The 22,297-nt window shown below is 39.3% G+C and overlaps 1 protein-coding gene across 7 annotated transcripts in view; it reads left to right on the top strand.

Annotated features, from left to right (window-relative positions):
• The window catches only part of NCOA7 (nuclear receptor coactivator 7), a 111,698-nt gene that overhangs the window by 59,952 nt on the left and 29,449 nt on the right, over positions 1-22,297 (top strand). For 5 of the 7 annotated variants that reach the window (XM_084889611.1, XM_084889612.1, XM_084889610.1 and 2 more), the window contains exons 3-10: positions 1,213-1,433; positions 6,320-6,399; positions 10,562-10,669; positions 14,395-14,508; positions 15,764-15,889; positions 17,413-17,597; positions 20,064-21,103; positions 22,016-22,184. In XM_084889611.1, the coding sequence (XP_084745737.1) occupies positions 1,213-1,433; positions 6,320-6,399; positions 10,562-10,669; positions 14,395-14,508; positions 15,764-15,889; positions 17,413-17,597; positions 20,064-21,103; positions 22,016-22,184 (2,043 nt within the window). The remainder of the gene's footprint in view (positions 1-1,212; positions 1,434-6,319; positions 6,400-10,561; positions 10,670-14,394; positions 14,509-15,763; positions 15,890-17,412; positions 17,598-20,063; positions 21,104-22,015; positions 22,185-22,297) is intronic. The other 2 variants (XM_084889614.1, XM_084889615.1) reach the window with 2 other exon arrangements.

The following is a 22,297-nucleotide window of genomic DNA, read 5'->3' as shown; positions in this document are numbered from 1 at the left end:
AATTATTTTTTAAAGTACTAAATTGTACTTTATTTTCTATTAAATAAGTTTGGTGTTGTTGTTCTCTAGCATTCCCCCTCCCCCGAAATAATGATATTTGGCTATATGCATTGACAATAATGGTCTGTGTGGAAAAGGGAGAAAATAAATAAAGCAATGTGTCTCATTTTCTTATTTCCAAGTGTGAAATTCAGTCCCTAATGAGATGTCCTCAAACAGTGCTGCTGACCATCAAAATATATGCTCTAGATATGGGTGAGGACAGTGAAGTGGGGACATTTACATCAACATAAAGTGGAAAAATCCAGAAGATTAAAAAGCAACATATCTCAGGCCATATGGAACTAATTTTTGATGTATCTTTCCTCTCCTCTTAGAAGGAATACTTTTTGGAAGTGGACAGTAAGGTCCATCTCGAGCATTTAAAATTTATTTATTTATAATGTAATGTAACATTACAGTTACATTCAATACTATTTTGTATTAGTTTCAGGTGTGAAGCATAGTGGTTAGATAATCATATACTTACAATAGCCATGTGTCAGAGAAAGCTGACTGTGCCTGAGCTGTACATCTGTGACTCAGGAGCGTGGAATTGAAAACATTAGATATGCTAATTAATGTGTCAGCTATTAGTAATCATAATGATAACTATATATTGTCAGTATGGCATTTTCTATCTCAGGAAATGCAGCTCTTTCTTCAGTACACTATCAGGAATCAAGGAAAATAATTATTAGCCCTAAACCTGCGTGACCCTGCCAAGTCTTTATACTCAGCGTGTGAGCCCATTGTAAAGAGATGTTTTTATAGATGTGCTTGCCTATTAGACCACTGAAAGCCAGAAACACTTTAAAAAAAAATGTAACACTGCAAATTGGCAATATATTTGGGTAATTGTATATCTTGACAAAAAATACTCACCATTTAATAACCTATTGAATAATCTAGTTTTTTCTCAGGTCTGGAGGACTTTCCATTAATTTTCTGAGACATTAATATTAAAGATGTAAAACTGAGAAAAGGCCACGAGTCTTTATATAAGATTTTTTTTAAGTGTTTAGAAATGGAAAATTATAACCAAAATATATAATTAACAATTACATAAAAGTGTTCTATATCAATTAGTTTCTCAAATCCCAACAGCATGGAATTAATCTAATTCCTCCTAACAAATCGTTCTCCAATGTTTTTCCACTTATTTTTCCCTAGATTGAAAAAGAAAAAACAAGCCAAACAAAATGCAGAGGCAGCCTCGACTTTGGCTACAAGGACTCATACTGGGAAAGAAGATGTTAATACGGCCATTTTAGAGCAAGACAAGTGCAACATTGCTGTGGAAGCAGAATATATCACTGACGAGAAAAAAAAGAGAAAAAATAATCAGTTAAAGGAGATGAGACGTACAGAACTAAAGAGATATTATAGTACTGGTGAGTATTGGTGGCATTGTTGCAGAATTTTTATTTTAAAAATATGTAGTAATTTTTAAGATTATAATTTGTAAGTGATTATAATAATAGTAACAGTTTATTGAGTGGCGACTATGTGCCAATGGCCCTTGCTTTCTATACTTACCTTTTGTAAAGGGATGAGAATGAAATAATGTTTCTGTGTCTCCTTCAACTTTGTGTTCCCATTATCTAGCTTAGTGCCTAGCAGGTAGTGTGTACTAATAAATATTTGTCAAATGAATGGTTACTTCTCCTGTGTGAGAAATATTTTTCATTATATTTTCAACTATATAATAAAGAGCTAATATGCTAATTAGACCTAACAGCAAAATGACCTTCCGGACAACCTTCCAGACAAAACTGCTGCCAGGAGAGCCAGCCAAGATTTGAGGGGCTGCAAGGGCTGGCCAAGGCTGTGAGGGGCTGCAAGGGCCAGCTGGGGCTGCGAGGGCCAAGCCCCTTGCACAAATTTCATGCATCAGACCTCTAGTATATATATACGCACATAGCCATAAAAGTGTTGGTAGAAATGGGTGCACCTTTGGCATCAGCTTGGCAACAGAAAATAGATGGAGATGTGGTTTAGCATCTGTCAGCTTAAAAACAAAAACAAAAACGAATTGGGAATTTCAGTTTAGGGGAATCACAGTGTTCAGCAGTTTCTCGGAATAGTTGTTGCATCTGAAACTGCATTAGGAAAAATGGCATATCCGGCATGCTGAAAGTGGTAATCCTGCTTTACTTGGATCATCCATCTCATACTTTCTATCACTGCCACTGTCACATGTAGGCCTGGAGTATGTTCAGAAGAGAACGCAAAGAAAGGGAACCCTGTTGTGGCATACAAATTGCAGTACTCAAGATTGTGAGATGGCGAGAAGACAGGGGTCTCTGAGAGCCTGTTGTAGTACAGTATGGGAAACATGGTCTTAGAGCAGAGGGCCTCAAAGTGGGGTCATGGTTAATGCCAACGTGACCAGGAGACAGGTCTTGGTTAATACAACTTTCTAAAGATAAAATGGGCCGCCACTGGGTTGGTAGTAAGTGAGGCTGTGCTGACATTGCTCCAACAGAGGCAGATGAGGTGTCTATAGCAGAAAGCCTGTGGTCTCCAGCATTCCGGTGGGCTAATGTGAGATTATATCATATATTACACAGCTTACAGGATGATCTTAATCTCAAGCCTTTCAGGACTTTATAAAAAACTACAGCTGCCAACCTACTGAAAGACACTTCTGTGTGATCAGTAAACATCCTCTTAAAATGTAAAGTGTTGAATATTATCCCTTATTTTCAAAAAGAGGAAGAGGATTAAGGAAAATTTCATTTTACATCTTCATTTACATATGATTTACACATTGGGCATTTGTGGTTTTTATAATTGTGCAGTTTAAATACAGGGGTGGAAAAAAAGTAGGTTTATAGTTGTTCATATGGAAATTAATGCAACAACTGATCAATAACAGTACAAAAACAAACTGTGTTTTGAGTACTTACAACTGTGTACTTATAACTGTTAATTTACTTTTGCTCATCCTGCGTGATGTTTTTCCATCCTTACTTGAAATGCTGTTGCTTAAGAGGTAAAATGGAGACATGTAGGTCTGTAGGTTTCCCTGAAGGAGGCTATAGTCCTACCCATTGAGGTTTCTTTTTAGTGATGATACTAGTCTAACTGTGGATGTTCCATTAAGTAGCTTTTCAACGTGGTACCTTCTGTTGCATGTGTAACTCTGTGAGTCTGAAACAATATACTTCACTCTACCTTACTAACTCCACTTGACTAATTAGCTCAGTCATCATTTCTCCCAGGAAGTCCTCCCTGCTTTTGTTCAGGTTAGACTTCCCTTTTGTGGATTTATTTATCTGCTTCCCTATTTGTAGGCAGCCATGACTCAGACCCTGAATTTTTTGCTTTGTGCATCATAGCTGGTCTTTAAATGTGCATGAGTGAGTGGATGAATTAATCTGTAGATGAATGAATACTTTTTTGGTTTGCTTGAGTTTCGATGAAAATTCTGGAGGGATATCTATCCAGACAATATATTCAAAACAATAGTTGGGTCAGAATTATTCTGTGATCTTATTTGGTAGCAATAAGTAGAGATGCCATTGTAGTTTTTCATCTGTTCTCAGGAATGGCAGTGGTAACAGTGCTTGGAGGCTGGGACGTTTCCATAGGAGAATCCAGTGCTTAGATGAAACTACTAGGTGGGCCTTTGAATTCCAGGCTTTCTGTTCCTTTTCATGTCTGACTCTAGCTGACTAACCCGTCTTGGCAGGTTTGCTTGATCTTGCAGTCCTGACCTGCATGTTCCCTAGATCCCTATCCCAGGATGTGGTTCTGTACCACTAGGTGGAGCATGAGACTGCAAATGAATGGTGATCCCAGTTCCAGGTCACTGCCTTCAGTGGTTCTAGTCTGAGGAGAAGTCCCTAAATTAGGAGGATCTTGTCTGTCACACTAAGGATTTGGACTTTGTTCCTTGGGGGAACTCCATCAACTCTTTGTTTTGAGATGACAAATCTAAAGGTAATGGTGGAAGTGAGCTGACCAGGTGGTGGAAAACTGGGTCAGATAAGATAGGCACCCTGAAGAGAGATTTTGCTCTAAGAAGCAGCGGTATTTGGTTATTAATATAGTGTGTGAGAGACTAAAAGAACAGTCAAGAATTTTCAAACCAGAAAGCTCAGGAAGAAGGAAAAGAAGATAATAAATCGAAGCATACTTTGACAACATAATAAAAAGGTTAGCATGGGTGGTGTAGTCAGGCAGACTAAATAGCCATCTCAGACTGTGGATAAAGAAAAATTGAATTTATTTAAGGGAAAGGGATGGGGAATGGGATAACCAAAGGGAAGGGCTATACAGAGAAAAGGGGACAGGTTAGCCCAGGACCAGCTGCTGCTGCTCATTGCTCCCCTGGTTGCAAGTCTCATGGGGTTCCTAGAGGTTGGGAGATGCGTGACTGTTGGGGATGGCAGGGGTGTGCTCCTCAGAGGGAGAGCACCCACTGGTCCTTTGTCCTGAGTGTATTTATCTCTCTCTTGCTGGTAGAAATCTTAGGGCAGGTCTCAGGGGGAGGGCCTTAATAGAATATTCATCAGCTTCCCAGATGTGCTCTTTCAGGGTCCTGGTCTCACTGATTTGTTGGTGCCAAGACGGGGGTCATGACTCAATGTCCTGAGACAACCACAGGGTCACTTGTCTGGTTTTGCTACTTTTCTGGAGCTGAAATACAGCTGAGGCCTAGATGTTATCTTTAGGGAAGAAAAGGTCAGGAGGTCTACACTTTTTTATTCATTGCTTTGACTACAGATTCTAGAACAAAGTTGACTATAAAACATGATAGTAGGAATTCTTGTATTTATATTGGTTAGTGTTTCACTTTAAAAAAACAAACAAACATTTATTGTGTGTGTGTTTTTTGTTTTGTTTTGTTTTGTTTTTACACAGAGAGGAAGGGATAGAGAGTTAGAAACATGGATGAGAGAGAAACATCAATCTGCTGCCTCTTGCACACCCCCTACTGGGGATGTGCCCACAACCAAGGTATAATACATGCCCTTGACTGGGACACTTGAGTTCACAGGCCATCGCTCTATCCACTGAGCCAAACCGGTTAGGGCAGTGTTTCACTTTTAATATTTGCTTTTGGTTTCTAAAATAAGGACTCATCTCAGTGTATACAGGAATGCTTTAGGAGAGTTTAGAGTAGTACTTCATTTCTAAAGAGTCCTTTGATGAACAGGTGGTTACCTGGAGTACATTCTGCCCATTGTTGCCTTGCCCTGCCAAGACTGTTGGCCTCCAATGAATGGCAGGGATTTCCTCTTCATGCTTGGGGTTTCCAAATTGTTTCCATTATGTTTGTTGTGTTTTTGCTCTCAACTCCACTTCAGAGTTTATTTTTATGACCGTAAGTACTTATGGTTTAGCTTTGCATCACATTCGATTAGCTTCTTTGTTGTCATTCAGTGGAGTGGAAGATATTATGCTCAGAGGCCTTAAGAGCTTTGTTGGCATTGCTCTCAGGCACTTGTCTTCCACCGAAGTAGGAATGAAGGGACTAGGTGGAGCTTGTGCAATGCCTTTGGTTCCCCTCCCCCACCCACCCACACACACACTTTCTTCTGTAAAACTGGGTGGGGGCCTCACTAGAGCCTTAATTCAGGCTGCATTCTGGTAATTAATGAGCTACTGCTCCCATGGAAGTGACAGCATGAAGTCATTCTGTTTTCATTCTTGTGGTAAATTGCTTTCCATACATACCCTTTAGGGTTCCATTACTTTTTTTTGGGGGGGGGGGGTCTATTACTTTTATTTTTTTCACTTAAATTTTTATTCATTGCTATATGTCTTTCTGGTTTTCAGTATCTGGGTTATATTAAGATGTATTTAATCATAATATTGAGGTTGACTAAGCTGATAGGTTGGCCACCTCTGATCTGTAAAAACAGCAAAATCTATGATCCAACTTAATATATTATTGGACAGATGAGTCTTTCCAAGTTTTTATTATCCTATGTAATAAAGATGTAATATGCAAATGGTCATTATGCTATGTACTAGTTTTACTCTAACTTCACCATTAGACATTATCATTTAAACTATTACTTTAATAATGATAAAACATTAGCTCTTTATTTGTGCCATTTTATTATCATTAACAATCATTTATTCAAGTGTTCATTGATGAATGGTATATTTTTTTAGAAGAGTGGTCTATCTGTACCCTTAGTCCATTTTATTTTGGTGTCTTTTTTTAAATAGTCAGTTTGAAAGTGGTTTTAATATACTATACATTACCCTATGTTCAATTCCCTAGATTAAATTCTTCATTTACATATATTTTATTCTTCAGATGACAATCAAAACAAAACACATGATAAAAAAGAGAAGAAGATGGTGGTTCAGAAGCCCCATGGTACTGTGGAATACACTGTAAGTATAAACAAGAAGTATGAATGTTTAATACTACTAGATTTATTTTCCCCAAAAAATATATTTTTATTGATTTCAGAGAGGAACAGAGAGGGAGGGAGATATAGAAACATCAATGATGAGAGAGAATCATTGATGGCTACCTCCTACTGGGGATCGAGCCCGCAACTTGGTCATGTGTCCTTGACCGGAATCAAACCTGGGACCCTTCAGTTTGCAGGTCAGCACTCTATCCACAGAGCCAAATCAGCTAGGGCAAACAATGAAGCTTCTTAAGACCTGTTCAAAGTCATTCTCTTCTCTCCATACTTCCCCCCCTGGACAATCTGATGTAAACTTGTAACTTGAATTACCTATGATATACCAATGACGCCAGTTTTAGGACTCCTTCCCAGACATGCTTTCTGAGTTCTGGAACCATAGATTCAGTTGACTTCTCAACATATCTGCTTAGACCTTCATGCTGGGTCTTTTTTTAAAGCAGCAATGGCCCCATCATCCATACCTTTCTACAAGCCAGAACCTTATCCTTGACATTTTCCCATTACTCTCCATGTTTATACTTGCTTTTTGTAATCACCCAGCAAATCTAGGCCAGATCTTTCTTCATTTTATTCTCTCATAGAATTATATTTATTTACATAGTTTTTCTTGGTTTAACATTATTTGTTCACACGTATGATTATCATTTTAATGTCTGTCTTGTGCCTTAATGCATATATCCACTAGACACTAGGAGATAGACACGAGACCCCGTTTTGGCCAACATTATTGCTGCTGCTTGCAGGATGCAGACCTCCGTACTGCAGAATCAGTCGCTGAATAGTGCTGTGCATGTGTTCATGACTGGGCCTCCACGTTATGTGGCGCCTACTCACCGCTGTCCCTGCACCGTGAGCTCCTGGGAGCCAGGAGCTGTTTCTGTTTATCCTAGGCCTGGCATAATGTGAGCCACTGGATTATAGATCTGTCTTAATTCACATGGAAATAGCATTGCTGAGGAGTGTGCTGACTCTAAGAAGAAATTAAATGCTATGCCTGGTTGCATTTTCATCATGTTTATTTAGTTTCCACCGATGATTTGTGTGCATGCCAGACTCAATATGAAGCAAGCAGGAGGACCAGATCCCTCCCTGGTGGCTCTTTGGGAGTGGTACATCTTCTCCAAGCTTCCACAGAGGCACAGGGAAGAGCCCTGGCACAGGCATTTCTTGCTCAGTGCTCTGTGAGCATCTCTAAGCATCTTTCTGTGGTTTACAGGCTTAGTGCTTTCCAGGAAGGATTTGGGGTGATTATAGAGCTCATATTACCTCTGTGTTTACCATATGTCATTGATCCCACAATGCCTAGCACAGTGCTTAAGGAGTGCGGGAGTGTTTGTCATTGATAACAATTGTCTAAAGCCGTCTGTGTGTCCGCAGGCCTCTCCACAGAAATGGTGTTGTTTGCTAGGAGATGCTTCACATGGCATCGCCAAACAATGCTGTGAGAGTCCAGATAAACTCCTAATTAATTCATATCAACAGGTGGTCGGGTTAGTAATGCAGAAATGCCTACCTGTTTGGTTCATGTTATGAATATTAGTTTCACTTGGCAAGTTATTTTGTGTACTTTATTGGAAATAATAAGCCACCTATAACTTCGTATTTAGAGAACCATGCTAGTTCTTACTAGATTGCTTATATTGCTCTTGAGCTGTACATATTCAAGCATTCTGGTAAGTTTCAAATTTTTAGTGATAATCAGCATCCCCCCTGGGGATCTGTGACTTGGTTCTCTATGTATGTTCTATCCCTATGTCATAGCTCTAGATCAGTGTTTTTCAACCTTTTTTGGGCAAAGGCACACTTGTTTCATGAAAAAAATCACGAGGCACACCACCATTAGAAAATGTTAAAAAATTTAACTCTGTGCCTATATTGACTATATATAAAGTAATTCTCTTGAATAGGAATCAAATAAACACAAAGAAAGTATTTTATAATTACTTTATTATGAAATATTAAGTAAACAAAATAGTGAAAAATTATAAAATTCTTGTCTTGTCTGCACCTACGGCACACCAGGCAACATCTCGTGGCACACTAGTGTGCCGCGGAACAGCGGTTGAAAAACGCTGCTCTAGATTGTTAAAGTCTTCCCTTTCCTTAACTCTCTACAAGTTTTTTCATAAAAATATGAAGTGCTGCCAAGCAGAAATTATGATTATCTCTATTTGGTGGATGAAGAACCTGAGACCCAGGGAGGTTAAGCAAATGACCCAAGGCCGCACAGCTAGCACGAGGAAAATCTGGAATTCAGGGCCAGCAGTTTGGGCTGTAGTCTGCATCCTCAGTCTGTGACGTGTCTTGACTCTAAATTCTGAAAATCCCTGGATTTACATGTACAGGGGTGGACAAAAGTAGGTTTCTAGTTGTAAGACAAATAAATAATACAACCTATAATAATAAGAGGGCAATATGCTAATTAGATTGAACGTCCTTCTGGCATCCTTCCGGACGAAGGCAGGGTGGAGCAAAGCCTGGGTCCCTGGTGCCTGGCAGCGGCAGTTGGAGTGAAGCAGCCAGGGTCCCAGGTGCTGGAGGGAAGCCAGTGCGGGCAGCTGGGGAAGGAAGGCCTATTCTTGCACAAATTTTCATGCATTGGGCCTCTAGTTAATAACTAATAATACAAAAATAAACTCACATACAACTATAAACTACTTTTGCCTACCCTGAATTTTATAAATATCTAATATTGGAAAAATATATCTATTTAAACTTTTTTTTTTTATTTTTTTATTTTATTTTTAGTATAGATAATTTTGCTCAGGGTAGAAGTTAGAGCATATATTGTTATGTTTTCAGTGATTTAAAAAAATCTATTTATATCCTAACTTTTTCTAGGAATGCTTTCAAGTAATTTTAGCGTCACCTGTAAGTATGAATTTGATTGGCCTGGTTGGTGGGGTTTTGATGGAGGGCCGTGGTGAATTTAATTCTTTGCATGGGTTCACAATCTCCTGCAGCCATATCAAATCTCCACCCAGCCCAAGCTCTGCTGGTGGAGACAGCTCTGCGCACAGGGCTGTAGGTGGGAGCATCTCCGTGATGGTCCCCGGTGTGACATCCCACTAACAAGGTCCTTTCCAGGGTCCTGGAAGGGACACTGAACTGACCAGAGGCAGTGACTTCCTTTTCTGGGGCGGAGCTTTTTTTTTACTGTGAAGTTTCACATCTTATCACTGCCCTCTTTATTCCTATTCTCTCTGTATCAGAGAGAGAAGAACACCATCTCTCACCGTTTATAGATTTATGGATTAACACCAGTTTGTCTGACGGGGAAGTTGTCTGTCCTTTTCAATGACAGTGAACAGTTATTGGTAGCTAACCTGGATTTCTTGCAGCTTTTGATTGTATTCATGTGTCAGATGTCTGAGTACCTTTTACGTGTCAGGCACGGTAGGGGGAAATGGCCATTCACAGGCCACCAGGCAGTTGCCTACAGTACAGTGAAGAGACCAGCAAGTGGTCAGAGAACTGAGGAAGTAAGTAGTCCCATTTTCCCGATGGGAGGTCCTATGTGCACGTTTTATTTCTTTTCTTCTTCCAGTTTTGTGTTGTATCTCATGGACCTCTGCTCCATACACCAGAGTTGTGCACAGTAAGTTTAGAACAGAGCAACTGAAGTTAAAGGAGCCCAGAAATGAATAACACATAAAACATTTCCCCTTAAGACTTGAGAATGAGCCCTCGCTGGTTTGCTCAGTGGTTAGAGCATCAGCCCACAGACTGAAGGGTTGTGGGTTTGATTCTGGTCAAGGGCACATACCTCAGCTGTAGGTTCAATCCCCAGCCCTGGCAGGGGCACATACAGGAGGCAACCAACCAGTGTGTCTCTTTCACATCGATGTTTCTCTCTCTGTGTCTCTCCCCCTCCCTTCCACTCTCTCTAAAATTCAGTGGAAAAAATATTGTTGGGTGAGGATTAACAAAAATAAATAAAGGAATAAGTAAGTAAATGAAAAAAGAATTGAGAATGTATTCATTATTTTTCATAATATGTCTAGATGTATTTATTGATTTTTATTCATTCTTACCACAAATAGATTATTGTCTACCAAAAGGAAGTTGTTGTTTTTGTTCTGTTTTGCTGTATATATTGAATCTTGTCTGAATTCTAGGCTGGAAGCCAGGACACCCTAAACTCCATAGCACTGAAATTTAACATCACTCCCAATAAACTAGTGGAAATGAATAAACTTTTCACACATACTATTGTTCCAGGCCAGGTAATGATTTTCTTGTTGCATATTACTTTCAAAATGTTACATTTATCTTCTATTGCCATTTTTAATGACTCACTATTAGTGTCACAGGGTTATCATCAATGTGCATTGGGTTAAGTCTTTCCTTTAGGTCCAAGAATTCTGAAAGCAGTACTTATGAACTGTTCAGAGACGAATGCTTTGTGGATAATTAACACAGTTTCCTTAACCATTACTAGTTTATATTATAGATTCCCCCCTCCCAAGGCATCAAAAAAAGTTTTCCCTATAGGATATCACACAGATATTCTTAGAATGTTTAATTTAGAATTGCAAGTTTTAGTTTAGTCCACTCCTGGGATATATTATGGCCATCATTTTATTTTAAAGTAGGCATAATTTTTTGTCATTTTTGTTTTGATTTAATACTTTTTTGACAAAAATAGTCAATTTAGCCAAAGGCACAGACATTCATTCAGCAGGACCATCAAGAAAAGGCCACAGAAACTTTTTTCTGAATGTTAGTACTCTTTTTGTTAAACTGGATGAAACTGACAAATTGCATAATTGTGCCATTCTTGATTAATCCATAAAATTTTAAAAATATTTTCTATGTAATAAGATATTCTTGTATTTCTATATGAAAACTCTATTTAGACAATGTAATTGACCCAGTCATTGGCAGATCCGAGCTGAGGCCAGGTTTTCAGTCCCATCCGCAGACCTGCTTGGTTGCCATGAGCACATTCTGGTTTCATTGCTGACTTATTAGAGCCGTGGTCTACAAACTGCGGCTTGCGAGCCACATGCAGCTCTTTGGCCCCTTGAGTGTGGCTCTTCCACAAAATGCCACGGCCTGGGCATCTATTTTGAAGAAGTGGCATTAGAAGAAGTTTAAGTTTAAAAAATTCGGCTCTCAAAAGAAATTTCAGTCGTTGTACTGTTGATATTTGGCTCTGTTGACTAATGAGTTTGCCGACCTCTGTACTAGAGCATCTTCCTGCATCTCTACGTTACAGTGACATTTCGTTCTTTGAGGACAGATGCTGCTACTTCAAGCAGAACTTCATTCAGGCGATGGCGATACTTGCATTTTTTCCAAGGGAAGCACATGAAGCCAACAGGCCATCGTTGGCCAATTTGTACTGTTGTGCTTTGGTATTTATGTCCTTGTCAAAAGGGAAATTAGGATACTGCCAGTACCAACTAGTTGAGGGGAAATAGGCATTAGAACTTTTAAAAAATTAATAAATTTTCACCTCTAGGAAAATTAATGGGGTATTGCTGCATAATGTGTACATTATTGTAGTTTATAAGAATGACCAAATATATATATATGTGTGTGTGTGTGTGTATACACTTCCCTCCCCATATATATGATGGATGGATATATATATATATATAAGTAAATATATATATTTATATATATATTTATATATATTATATATATATAAATATATATATAAATATATATTTATATTTTTATATATATATATATAAAAGTAAATATATATATATATATTTATATATATATAAAAGTAAAATCTACTTTTGCTCCTTCCCTCCCCATCATATATATGGGGAGGGAAGGAGCAAAAGTAGATTTGCAATTGTAAGTTTATTTTTTTATTATTTTTTTATTATTGTATTGTATTATTATTATTATCATTATTATTATCAACCTACTTTTACTCACCTCTGTATTTGGTCTTCCACAATTCCTGGCTCACAGCTCCTAACATCCTTGGAATATCCCAAGTGTTTTGAGTGATGAGGGTGTCTTCTGTTTTGAGGTGATTTTGGAAGCACCTAAGGATGGCAGCTGGTTGCCAGGAGACAATCATGTTATTAGAGGGTTGAAACTTTCAATTGATTGTTCCTCCTATATCCCCACACCTACCTCCAGTGATAGGAGAGGTGCTGGCCATTGAATCAATCACCAATGGACAGTGATCCGTCAATCATGAATGACTGTGTAATGAAGCCTCTATAACAACCCAAGATGACAGGCTTAGGAGAGCTTCCAGGGTGATGAACATGTGGAGATTTGGGGAGAGTGGTGAGCCTCTAGAGGGCATGGAAGTTCCCTGCCCTTCCCCCCTGCCTTGCCCTGGGCATCTCTTCCAGGTGGCTATTCCCGAGTTACAACTTCCATGAGTTCTCTCCTTAAACTGGTGACCTAGTAAGTTACATGTTTCTGTGCGTTATGTGAGCTGTTGTGGCAGAATAATCGAACCCAAGGAGGGGTTGTAGGAACCTCTGATTTATAGCCAGTTGCTCAGAAGTATAGATGACAACCTGGATTTGCAATTGGCATCCTGAGTCGGAGGGGCTCATTGGAACCTCCAGTTGGTCAGAAGCATGCGGCTGGTATCTGAAGTGTGTGTGTGTGTGTTGTGTGTTGTGTGTGGAGAGTGTGTAGTCTTGTAGGGCTGAACCCGTAACCTGATGCTTTTTCTGGGTAGATAGTGTCAGAATTGAGTTGAATTCTTGGAACTCTGATGGTGTCTGAAAATTGTTGGTGGAGACCCCTGTCCTCCACATTGGAATTGGGTCCAGGAACCCTTTTCCTTATGTAACTGACCCAGAGGAGAGACCCTCGGCTCAGGGGATGTATTTACTAATTCAAGGCTAGAATTTACTAGAACACAGTAAAAAACAAAACAAAAAAACTCAGGCTGATTACTATTCTTTTACTCTTCCCATAAACTGATAGTTTATTGGTATTTGATTAAGTTCCAGTAGGCAACAAGGGGTATATGCCTACTGTAAGGGTGACACTTGGAATTTCCCAAGTGTTTTAAGTTTCCCAAATGTTTGAAATATGCCTACTGTAAGGATGGCAATACCAGGAATAGGCACTCCACGAGCCGTATTCACCAGACCTCGCTCCTTCAGATTACCCCTTATTCCGGTCGATGGCACACGCACTTTCTGAGCAGCACTTCAAAATGTAGGAAGAAGTGGAAAATTGGGTCTCTGAATGGTGTGCCTCAAAACAAGAAAAGTCCTATTGGGACGGTACCCACAAATTACCTGAAAGATGGGGGAAATGTGTAGCTAGCGATGGACATTACTTTGAAGAAAGCACTTTTGATGTTTCTCTTGAAATTATCGTGTTTTCATTGGTTGCAAAATTCACATTATTAACCGGTATACCAAAAGGTACCATGTCTCATTAAAAGAGTGTTGAATGACAAGATCATAATAACATTTCGGAACCAGATTTTTATTTTTGTTTCTAGGTAATCGAGACAGTGATGGAAGGGAAAGTATTGAGATTATTGATAATACACTGTATAGTTTATCATAAAAGGACCTCCCTATATTATCACTCAGGGCCTGCTCGGAGTTAGCAAACCTGGATTTGTTGTCATCTCTTCCTAACACAGGTGTTATGTTTAGAAGCATACCGTGTACTGCTATGTACTGTGTTTTCCAGGCTACCTTGGACCCACCTGCTTCATGTGGCTTGTGCAGAATACTCACCCACCTTGCTCTCCACTTTGTGAGCTTCTGTAGCGTCTGTAGGTGTGTTCGGTACCCTTTGCACTGCACACGTTCATATTGCTGCATACTGTTTCACTGATTAGTCTGAAGGCCTCAAGTTGCTTATGAGTTTGGTGAAAGCCAGCTGGGTCTTAGCCGTGCACTGTGTGGAGATACTGTGTGGAGAGTAACTGCTCTAAACATTGCCTAGGATTTGCCTGATTCTCAGTACTCACCTTGGTTTTCTTTCCCATTCTCAGGTTCTTTTTGTGCCAGATGCCAACCCTCCCTCTAGTACCTTAAAGTTATCATCATCCAGTCCTGGTGCTACTGTCTCCCCTTCATCTTCAGATGCAGAATATGACAAACTACCTGTATGTATGTCATTCATGGACTGAAGTGCATATTTGTGTATGAACTTATAAATATAGACTATGCAGGGTGTCCCCAAAAATGTAAACACACTTTGTATGATTATAAAGTCAGTGTTTATTAACATACAGTTCATTTTCAAAATTTATAAAAATCTGCAGAAATGAATACTTTATTTTGTCAATGCCTGTTTTCAAACTGAAAACCGTTCTGGTCCACACACTGCTGATAACTTGAAGCAATGGAATTGCAAATATCAAGAATCATTTCGTTTGGTATTTCTGCACCTTCAATTTATTGACTGTTGCTGGTTTTGTACCATAAACTTTAATTTTGTGTGTCCCCATAAAAAAAAATAAAAAAAAGTCTAGTGACACTAGAATATATTTTCTTTGTTCAAAGCTTAGATTGGCTTCATCCATTATTTCAAGACATTTAAACCTGAAAAGGAGCGAAAATGAAGCGAGTTAGCAGCCATTAAAGAGTGTATTCATTTTTGGGGGACACCCTATATGTTCCATGTTCTTTTTCTCAAGATTTCAACTTAAAATTTCCCCAGAGGAATGGAGTTAAGTGTAACTTGTTCTTTTTAAAAATATATATTTTATTGATTTTTTTACAGAGAGGAAGAGAGAGAGATAGAGAATCAGAAACATTGATGAGAGAGAAACATCGATCAGCTGCCTCTTGCACACCCCCCACTGGGGATGTGCCCGCAACCAATGTACATGCCCTTGACCAGAATGGAACCTGGGACCCCTCAGTCTGCAGACCGATGCTCTATCCACTGAGCCAAACCAGTTTCGGCTGTAACTTGTTCTTAATTGAGAGAATGCATTTTATCTAGAAGAAACCTGTTCAACTTTAAAGTCTCACAGGCAAAACACATGCCAGTTTACATAGTTAGGAAGTTAAAGTCTCACCAAAACCGGTAGTTTGTTTGTACTACTTTTACTCCTTTTTCTAAAGAAATTGAAGCATGGTTAAATGTGAATTCTTTTATTTAGGTTATTTTCTAAGATATTGGACTAGCCACTTTTTATGGGTTCGTAGGTATGCACTTTTTATAAATTTTCAGTTTGATTTACATACTTGTTACACATATGTAATATTTTTGAATGACAAAAGACATTTGCCTTATTTATGTTTAAGTTAAATAGAAGTAGGTTCCTTACCGGGAACTGATGTTGATTTATATAAGTAATCTGTTTTGAGAAATTGCTTCTATTTGATTTTGGAAATGTTTGGTTTCCAAAGGATGCTGACTTAGCAAGAAAGGCCATAAAACCCATTGAAAGGGTCTTGTCTTCTACTTCTGAAGAAGATGAGCCTGGTGTGGTAAAGTTTTTAAAAATGAATTGTCGATACTTCACCGATGGAAAGGTATGTGGCAGTGTAATTTGTTTCCTTTTCTTGGAATCTATGGAAAACTGAGCTACCTTTTAAATTCCTGAAGGCAGGCTACCTTAAACTATCTCACCCCATTTCAGCATAAGATTTCACAAATGCCCATTAGCTTTCCCCAGTTGAATGCCTGGCATTTTACTTGCTGAGGGAAATGTGATCAGTGAATGGAAATATGCTTTTTTGTGACCCTGGACTCAGCATTTTACTTTCAGTTCTTGGCCTATGAATTGTTAGGGAGATAGTGTAGTATATGTTTAACAGCAAATGATGGAGTCAGACCCATTGAATTTAAGTTCCAGCTCTGCCACCCATTAAATCTGAGACCATGAGCATGGTGTTTACATTCCCTGAGCTTCCATTTTCCTCAACTATAAAATAGGAACAGGAATAAAATTTAATACTGGGGTATTGCAATTAAAAGGGAAAATTCATGTGAAGAGTTTAGTATCTAACCTGGAAAATGGTGAGTTCTCCATCCTTCTGCTGGAGATGCTGGTATTAAAATGTCTGCTGTTGTGTGTTTAGTTTTTTGGTGTTTTTTTATTTGTTTGTTTGTTTGTTTGGTTTGTTTGTTTTTACATAGAGCAATACCAACTTTAGTAAGCCTCTGAAGAGATGGTTATGTTGATAAAATGGAATTCCTATTCTCATAGTAGAGATGTTATGGTAGGTTCCAAACAACAGGAAAATGTGGTATTGATATAGACTTATAACCTTTTCAGTCAAGAACAAGTCATGCTTGAGATGCATAGCTTTTTGCAAAGATTATTACTGCAGTCATTAAGAGTACAAAATAAATTATTTTCCTAAAGGGAGTCACCTGTATCCTCCTCTCTTTGGTGGATAATATCCCTGTGGCCATCCAGGTCTATAATATAAACTGACCATGCTTCAGACTTTTAAGTTCCCACAAAACTGTTGGATTTTGCTTTGAATTTCCATAGTTCAGCTGTATGCACTTCTGCAAAATTTTATATTCCTGTTTGTGTCCAATTTTCCTGGATGTAGGCTTTTCTAAACATTTTAGAGAGAAATACTAGGACTGTTCTTGGCACCGTGACTCGGAGACAGCTGCTCCCTTAGCACAGTACCATACACTTATTGGACACATGGCGAATACGTGCTGAGTGAGTGAATTGTAAAGCACCCGGTTCCCCATCGGGAACGCATCTGGGACAGCCCCTCTCATTTTACAGACAGGAATTGGGGAACCCGAAACTTATATGTGTAACCCAAGATCCCACCACAATTACACTACTGTAGCAGCTGCATCAGAACCTGGCTCGGATGATTGCCACAGATTTTCTCTGCCTCACCACACAGCACCCAACACTGCATTTCTCCAGCCTGTTTCTCCAGCCCTCTTAGAGGGGACGTGATTGTCATGTGGGATTCTGTAGTTCACCAAAGTCAATGAATGACAGCATGAGTTCATGAAAGCTCCTGTGACGGTTACATTTCTGCCTGTAATGATTCTGTCCTGTTCATTTGTCCTGCAGGGTGTGGTCGGAGGCGTCATGATTGTCACTCCTAACAACATCATGTTTGATCCTCACAAGTCCGACCCTCTGGTCATTGAAAATGGGTGTGAGGAGTATGGCCTCATTTGCCCCATGGAAGAGGTGGTTTCCATTGCCCTCTACAATGACATTTCCCACATGAAGATCAAAGATGCCTTGCCATCGTAAGAGACATTTCTTGTTTATCAGGAAAGAAGGGAGGGGGCAGAGGTTCTTGGGAGAATTAAATGCAAGTAAAAGGTGAGAGCATTGGCAGGAACAAGAGATTGTGTGGAGGTGAATTTGAAGGTGGAGATTGGTGCACTAATAATAGAAAGGGGCGGTACATCGTTACAGAAAGATTTCTCTCCTTGTGAGATTGTGTTTGATGATCCAGGATACAGGGCTAATGCCATAGCTGGGGAGAGAGAAGAGTTCAGAATTGACTGCTAATGTGCTGATATTATTTCCGAGTTGCACATTGATTCCTGCCTTGGACGCAGATATATAAAGACATTTCAGTCTGATGAACAATGAGCAAAATATGTTGTATGAGTGGAATCAGTGTGAAATGAACTTAGTGTTATTGGCTCAGAATTTCATCACTTGTTTGTTTAAAAGTTTAAAATAGCTTAAAATTTTATTATTACTAAAAATTGCCTCGTAAAACAACTATAAATTAGCTGCAGTGTGCAAATAGTTTTTAAGTGTGTGTGTGTGTAAAATCTCTTCATCCTCACTTTTAGGGCTTTGTATTTTTTGTGTAGGACATTTTGCAACTCCAGCTGCCACAGAAAATAGGAAAGGAACAACTGAAAGGATTATTGATCACCATTAGGTTTCTGGCTGAGTCTAGAAAACATTGATCAAAAGCAGATTTGGTTGACACAACTATGTACTTTGCCCCAGCAGTGCTTGGCAGCTGCAGTGCAAAAACAAAACAAACAAAACAAAAAAAAATAGATGACTAAATTAATCTCAGCTTGGAATAGGTAGAAGAACAAGAAGGGAAGGGTACACAAAAAAGGCAGTACAGAAGGCTAATTAGAGTGCAGTCCAACGTATTCTTTCTGGGGGTCAAGCCAGGTAAATAAGGAAGCAATGAGGAAGTGGTTTGGATGATAATGGAAGAAAGTTTTGCTATACAACCAGGTATGTGAAGAGGTAGGTTTCTTTGTTGCTGAACTTCCTGTAGCCTTTAATATGAAAAATTAAATGTTGGTCCTAATATGGAAAGGATACCACATTACACATTTGTTTGACTCTAGGACTGAAGCATCTTTAACATCTGGATGCTGGTGTTGGGCGGCACATTTCTGTGTGTGCGGGTTCCTGCCGAACAGACATTGTCAGTCATTGTTAGCATGTGGCACTTAGGGGCTCAGTGACTACTTATTGAATTGAAGTGAATTGTGAATTAAAGAGGCTCTTGAAAGCATTTGTCAGAGTCTAGCAATTATGTAGGCTCTTATTTTCTATTAGAAAAAGCATGGATGTTCCGTGCAAGTGATTTATTAAATAACTGGGGAGACAGTGTTGTAACTTGAGAACTTAGTGGTCCTTTGTTGTTTTATTGTCATAATTATTTCAAAGCAAGGATAATACAGTATTACCTGAATATGATCTAGCCTTTTTAGAAAAATAAAATGATTTCCTAAAAAGTTTTTAGCAAAGGTTCTTATATCTCTGTGATTTAACACTAAGGTAAGTGAAAATCTACTTGAGACACATAGGTTACTCAATATATTTCCCAGTCATAGATTAACATGTGTGGGTTTTTTTTTTTTAACAATTATTTTAAATTTTGGAAAACATGTTTAATGAAAATTTTTGTATAACTCAAACTGGGTAGTAAAGAAAAATAAATGGACTGCAGCCCAGGACAGTACGTTTCAGCTCATAAACCAACTTCCCATTACCATAAAATAAGATGATAACGGTTATAAAATAAAAGAGTTAAGAAATGCAAGCTTCGCTAAGAAATGTAAACCAAGTATTCTAAGTAAGAGTTTAGTTGGTTTATTTACTTTTTTATAAATTTTTAAGTTATAAAATGGAACAGGGACTATATAGTCACACTCATAGTGGAAGCTTCCTCTTATTACCTTGGGAATAGAAGGATGTCTGTTTTTGGAAGCATTAGATCCTAAGCCACGAAACCCAAAAGTAGGGTTCAGGGTCAGCCACTTTATAGGATGGTTAAATGTATAGCTACTCAAGGAGCCATTCAGAATTAATGTAGTTGGTTTACATACCCTTTTATAAAAAGGAAAAGTTTTAAATATTTAAGGACGTTTAGTCATAGTACTGAAACCTCTCCTCTCCTTCATGAGAACCAGAAGCATTATTTCACCGTTGGAAGTTGTTGGGAGACATCTCCATTTTCATTAATGTCTTCCCAAACCCTTCATGTCTTCTGGCAGGATGTGCAGCTTCCATGGTTTTTTGTTTTGCCACTTCTTATGTTCCATTTTGAAGTTAATTTTTAAATTTCATTTTCTTATTCTGAAATCATTTAAACATATTTAAGTTGCAGTCTATGTTTTGGTTTTCAGCTGGGTTTTGTTTTTGTTTTGTTTTTGCTTTTCCTCCATTTTGTTTTTGTTTTGCTTTTAACATTCCATGTGCACCCACCATTTTTCCCTCAACAGTGACCTACCTCAGGATCTTTGTCCTCTGTACAGGCCTGGAGAATGGGAAGACCTGGCTTCGGAAAAGGATATCAACCCCTTTAGTAAGTTTAAATCCCTCAGCAAGGAAAAACGGCCTCACAGTGGGGAGAGAACCATCACTTCCGATTCCAAATCCACAAGGCCTTTGGAGAAACCAACAGAAAACACACACGTGAAGCCCTCCAACAGCTCTGGGTCAGGACAGCTAAAGGACCTGGAATCCTCTGTGGAGGCAACCAGGGGATCTCCCACAGCAACTCCAGTCAGCAAGCAGCCTCCTGGCCCTCCTACTGAATTTCAGTCTATCGCCAAAGAAAATCCCCCTTTCGGAGAAGAAGATGACTTTGTTGACTTGGATGAACTGCCTTCGCAAAACGATAGCGGGATGGACAAGAGAGATACCCCAAAGGAGTGCCTTTCTCTCCACCCGGAGGAGCAAAGCAAGGCTGGGTCACAGGTCATCAGTTCTGCTACAAACACGCAGGCGCAGTCGGCCCTGAGCTTTTCAAGAACAGAGAGTGATGCTGAACTGAAGGGGGCCCTGGATTCAGAAACCTGTGAGAAACAAGATAAAATGCCCGAGGTGGACAAGCAGTCTGGTTCTCCCGAAAGCCAGGTGGAGAACACATTGAACATACATGAAGACCTAGATAAAGTTAAACTCATCGAATACTACCTTAGTAAGAACAAAGAAGGGTTGCCTGATAACTTGGAGAAGGCAGAACCTTGTGATGGCCAAAGGACTGAGCCAGGGGGAATAGACATCACTCTCAGTAGTTCTCTTCCCCAGGCCGGAGAGCCCCCAACGGAGGGCAATGAAGAGCCGGATAAACACTGGGTAAAGGAGAGAGCGCCCCATCCCCTACAGCTGGGCTCTTCTCCAGAAGACAATATGAGTAAAGAGTCTCTAGGCAACTCTTTGGAATGTACCCCGGACAAAAGCGGCCAGGGCGCACAGATGGATAATAAGTCTGAAATCCAGTTATGGCTGTTAAAGAGGATTCAGGTACCTATAGAAGGTAAGCCACTTCTGTTTGCTGTCTTTCTGTTCTGTTGTGGAGTCGGCCTTTCTTAAATCAGCACGTGCACAAGTAGTACAATCATTTGAGAGCAGTGTTTTCTCAACAGAGCATATCTTTACTGATAAATTAATACTTGGGGAAATTAGCAATATATGCTCTCTAATTTGGAACTTGAAATAGGGCAGATTTCTCTTTCAAAAGTAGTTTGCTTTTTTTTTTTTTTTTTTTTAATCTTTCAAGTGAATTTCCTTCTTGACATTGGATTTCTAAATCTAAAGGAGTTTAAAATATTTTTTAAGATAGTTCTTTCTAAACTGTTGCATCATGGTGTGACTGGGTCCTCAATATCATTCTTGTATTTTTGCCTGGCCAGCATGGCTCAGTGGTTGAGTGACAAACTGTGAACTATGAGGTCACAATTCGATTCCCATTCAGGGCACATGCCCTGTTTGCGGGTTGTGGGCTCGATCTCCAGTGGGGGGCATGAAGGAGGCAGCCAGTCAATGGTTCTCTCTCATCATTGATGTTTCTATCTCTTTCTCCCCTCTTCTTTCCTCTCTGAAATCAATAAGAAATATATATTAAAGAAAAGTATTATTGTGTCTCATCACAGTTGTTCACTGGTTGGTGTTATGTTGGGTTTTATGCTTATTCACAGTACGTAGCATCTCAAGTGATGCAGACCGAGCTGAAACGTCCAAAGTTTTCTCCTTTCGTGCTCATGAAGCTCCTTTCGGGCTCTGAAAAATTTAATTAGTCCCAATGTGATGATGCTGTGTGATGTTTCCACCATATGTTTTGACTTTTCATCACTGTGAGGGGATTAAGCGCTATTCATTGTAAGTTGAAAGGTTTTGCTGCCACCAATGTTGTCAGTGTTGAGGCAGATATTTTGCCTGTGTGATTCAGATATACTTCCTTCAAAAGAAGAGAAAAGCAAGACTCCACCCATGTTCCTGTGCATTAAAGTGGGAAAACCGATGAGGAAATCTTTTGCCACGCACACGGCAGCCATGGTCCAGCAGTACGGCAAGCGAAGGAAGCAGCCCGAGTACTGGTTCGCCGTTCCCCGGGAGAGGTGAGTGTGGGCCAGCACAGAGCACCTGCTGGTCCCTTAGATCCTAATTGCATCCTAAGGTGTTTTGTTTGTTTGTTTGTTTTTTTACTTCATCGTACAATACTTCATTTTAT

Source organism: Pipistrellus hanaki (genome assembly GCF_964339955.1).
Source record: "Pipistrellus hanaki genome assembly, chromosome: 7".
Taxonomy (NCBI): Eukaryota; Metazoa; Chordata; class Mammalia; order Chiroptera; family Vespertilionidae; genus Pipistrellus; species Pipistrellus hanaki.
The sequence above is the reverse complement of the archived record's forward strand: the minus strand, read 5'-3'. Positions and strand labels throughout refer to the sequence as shown.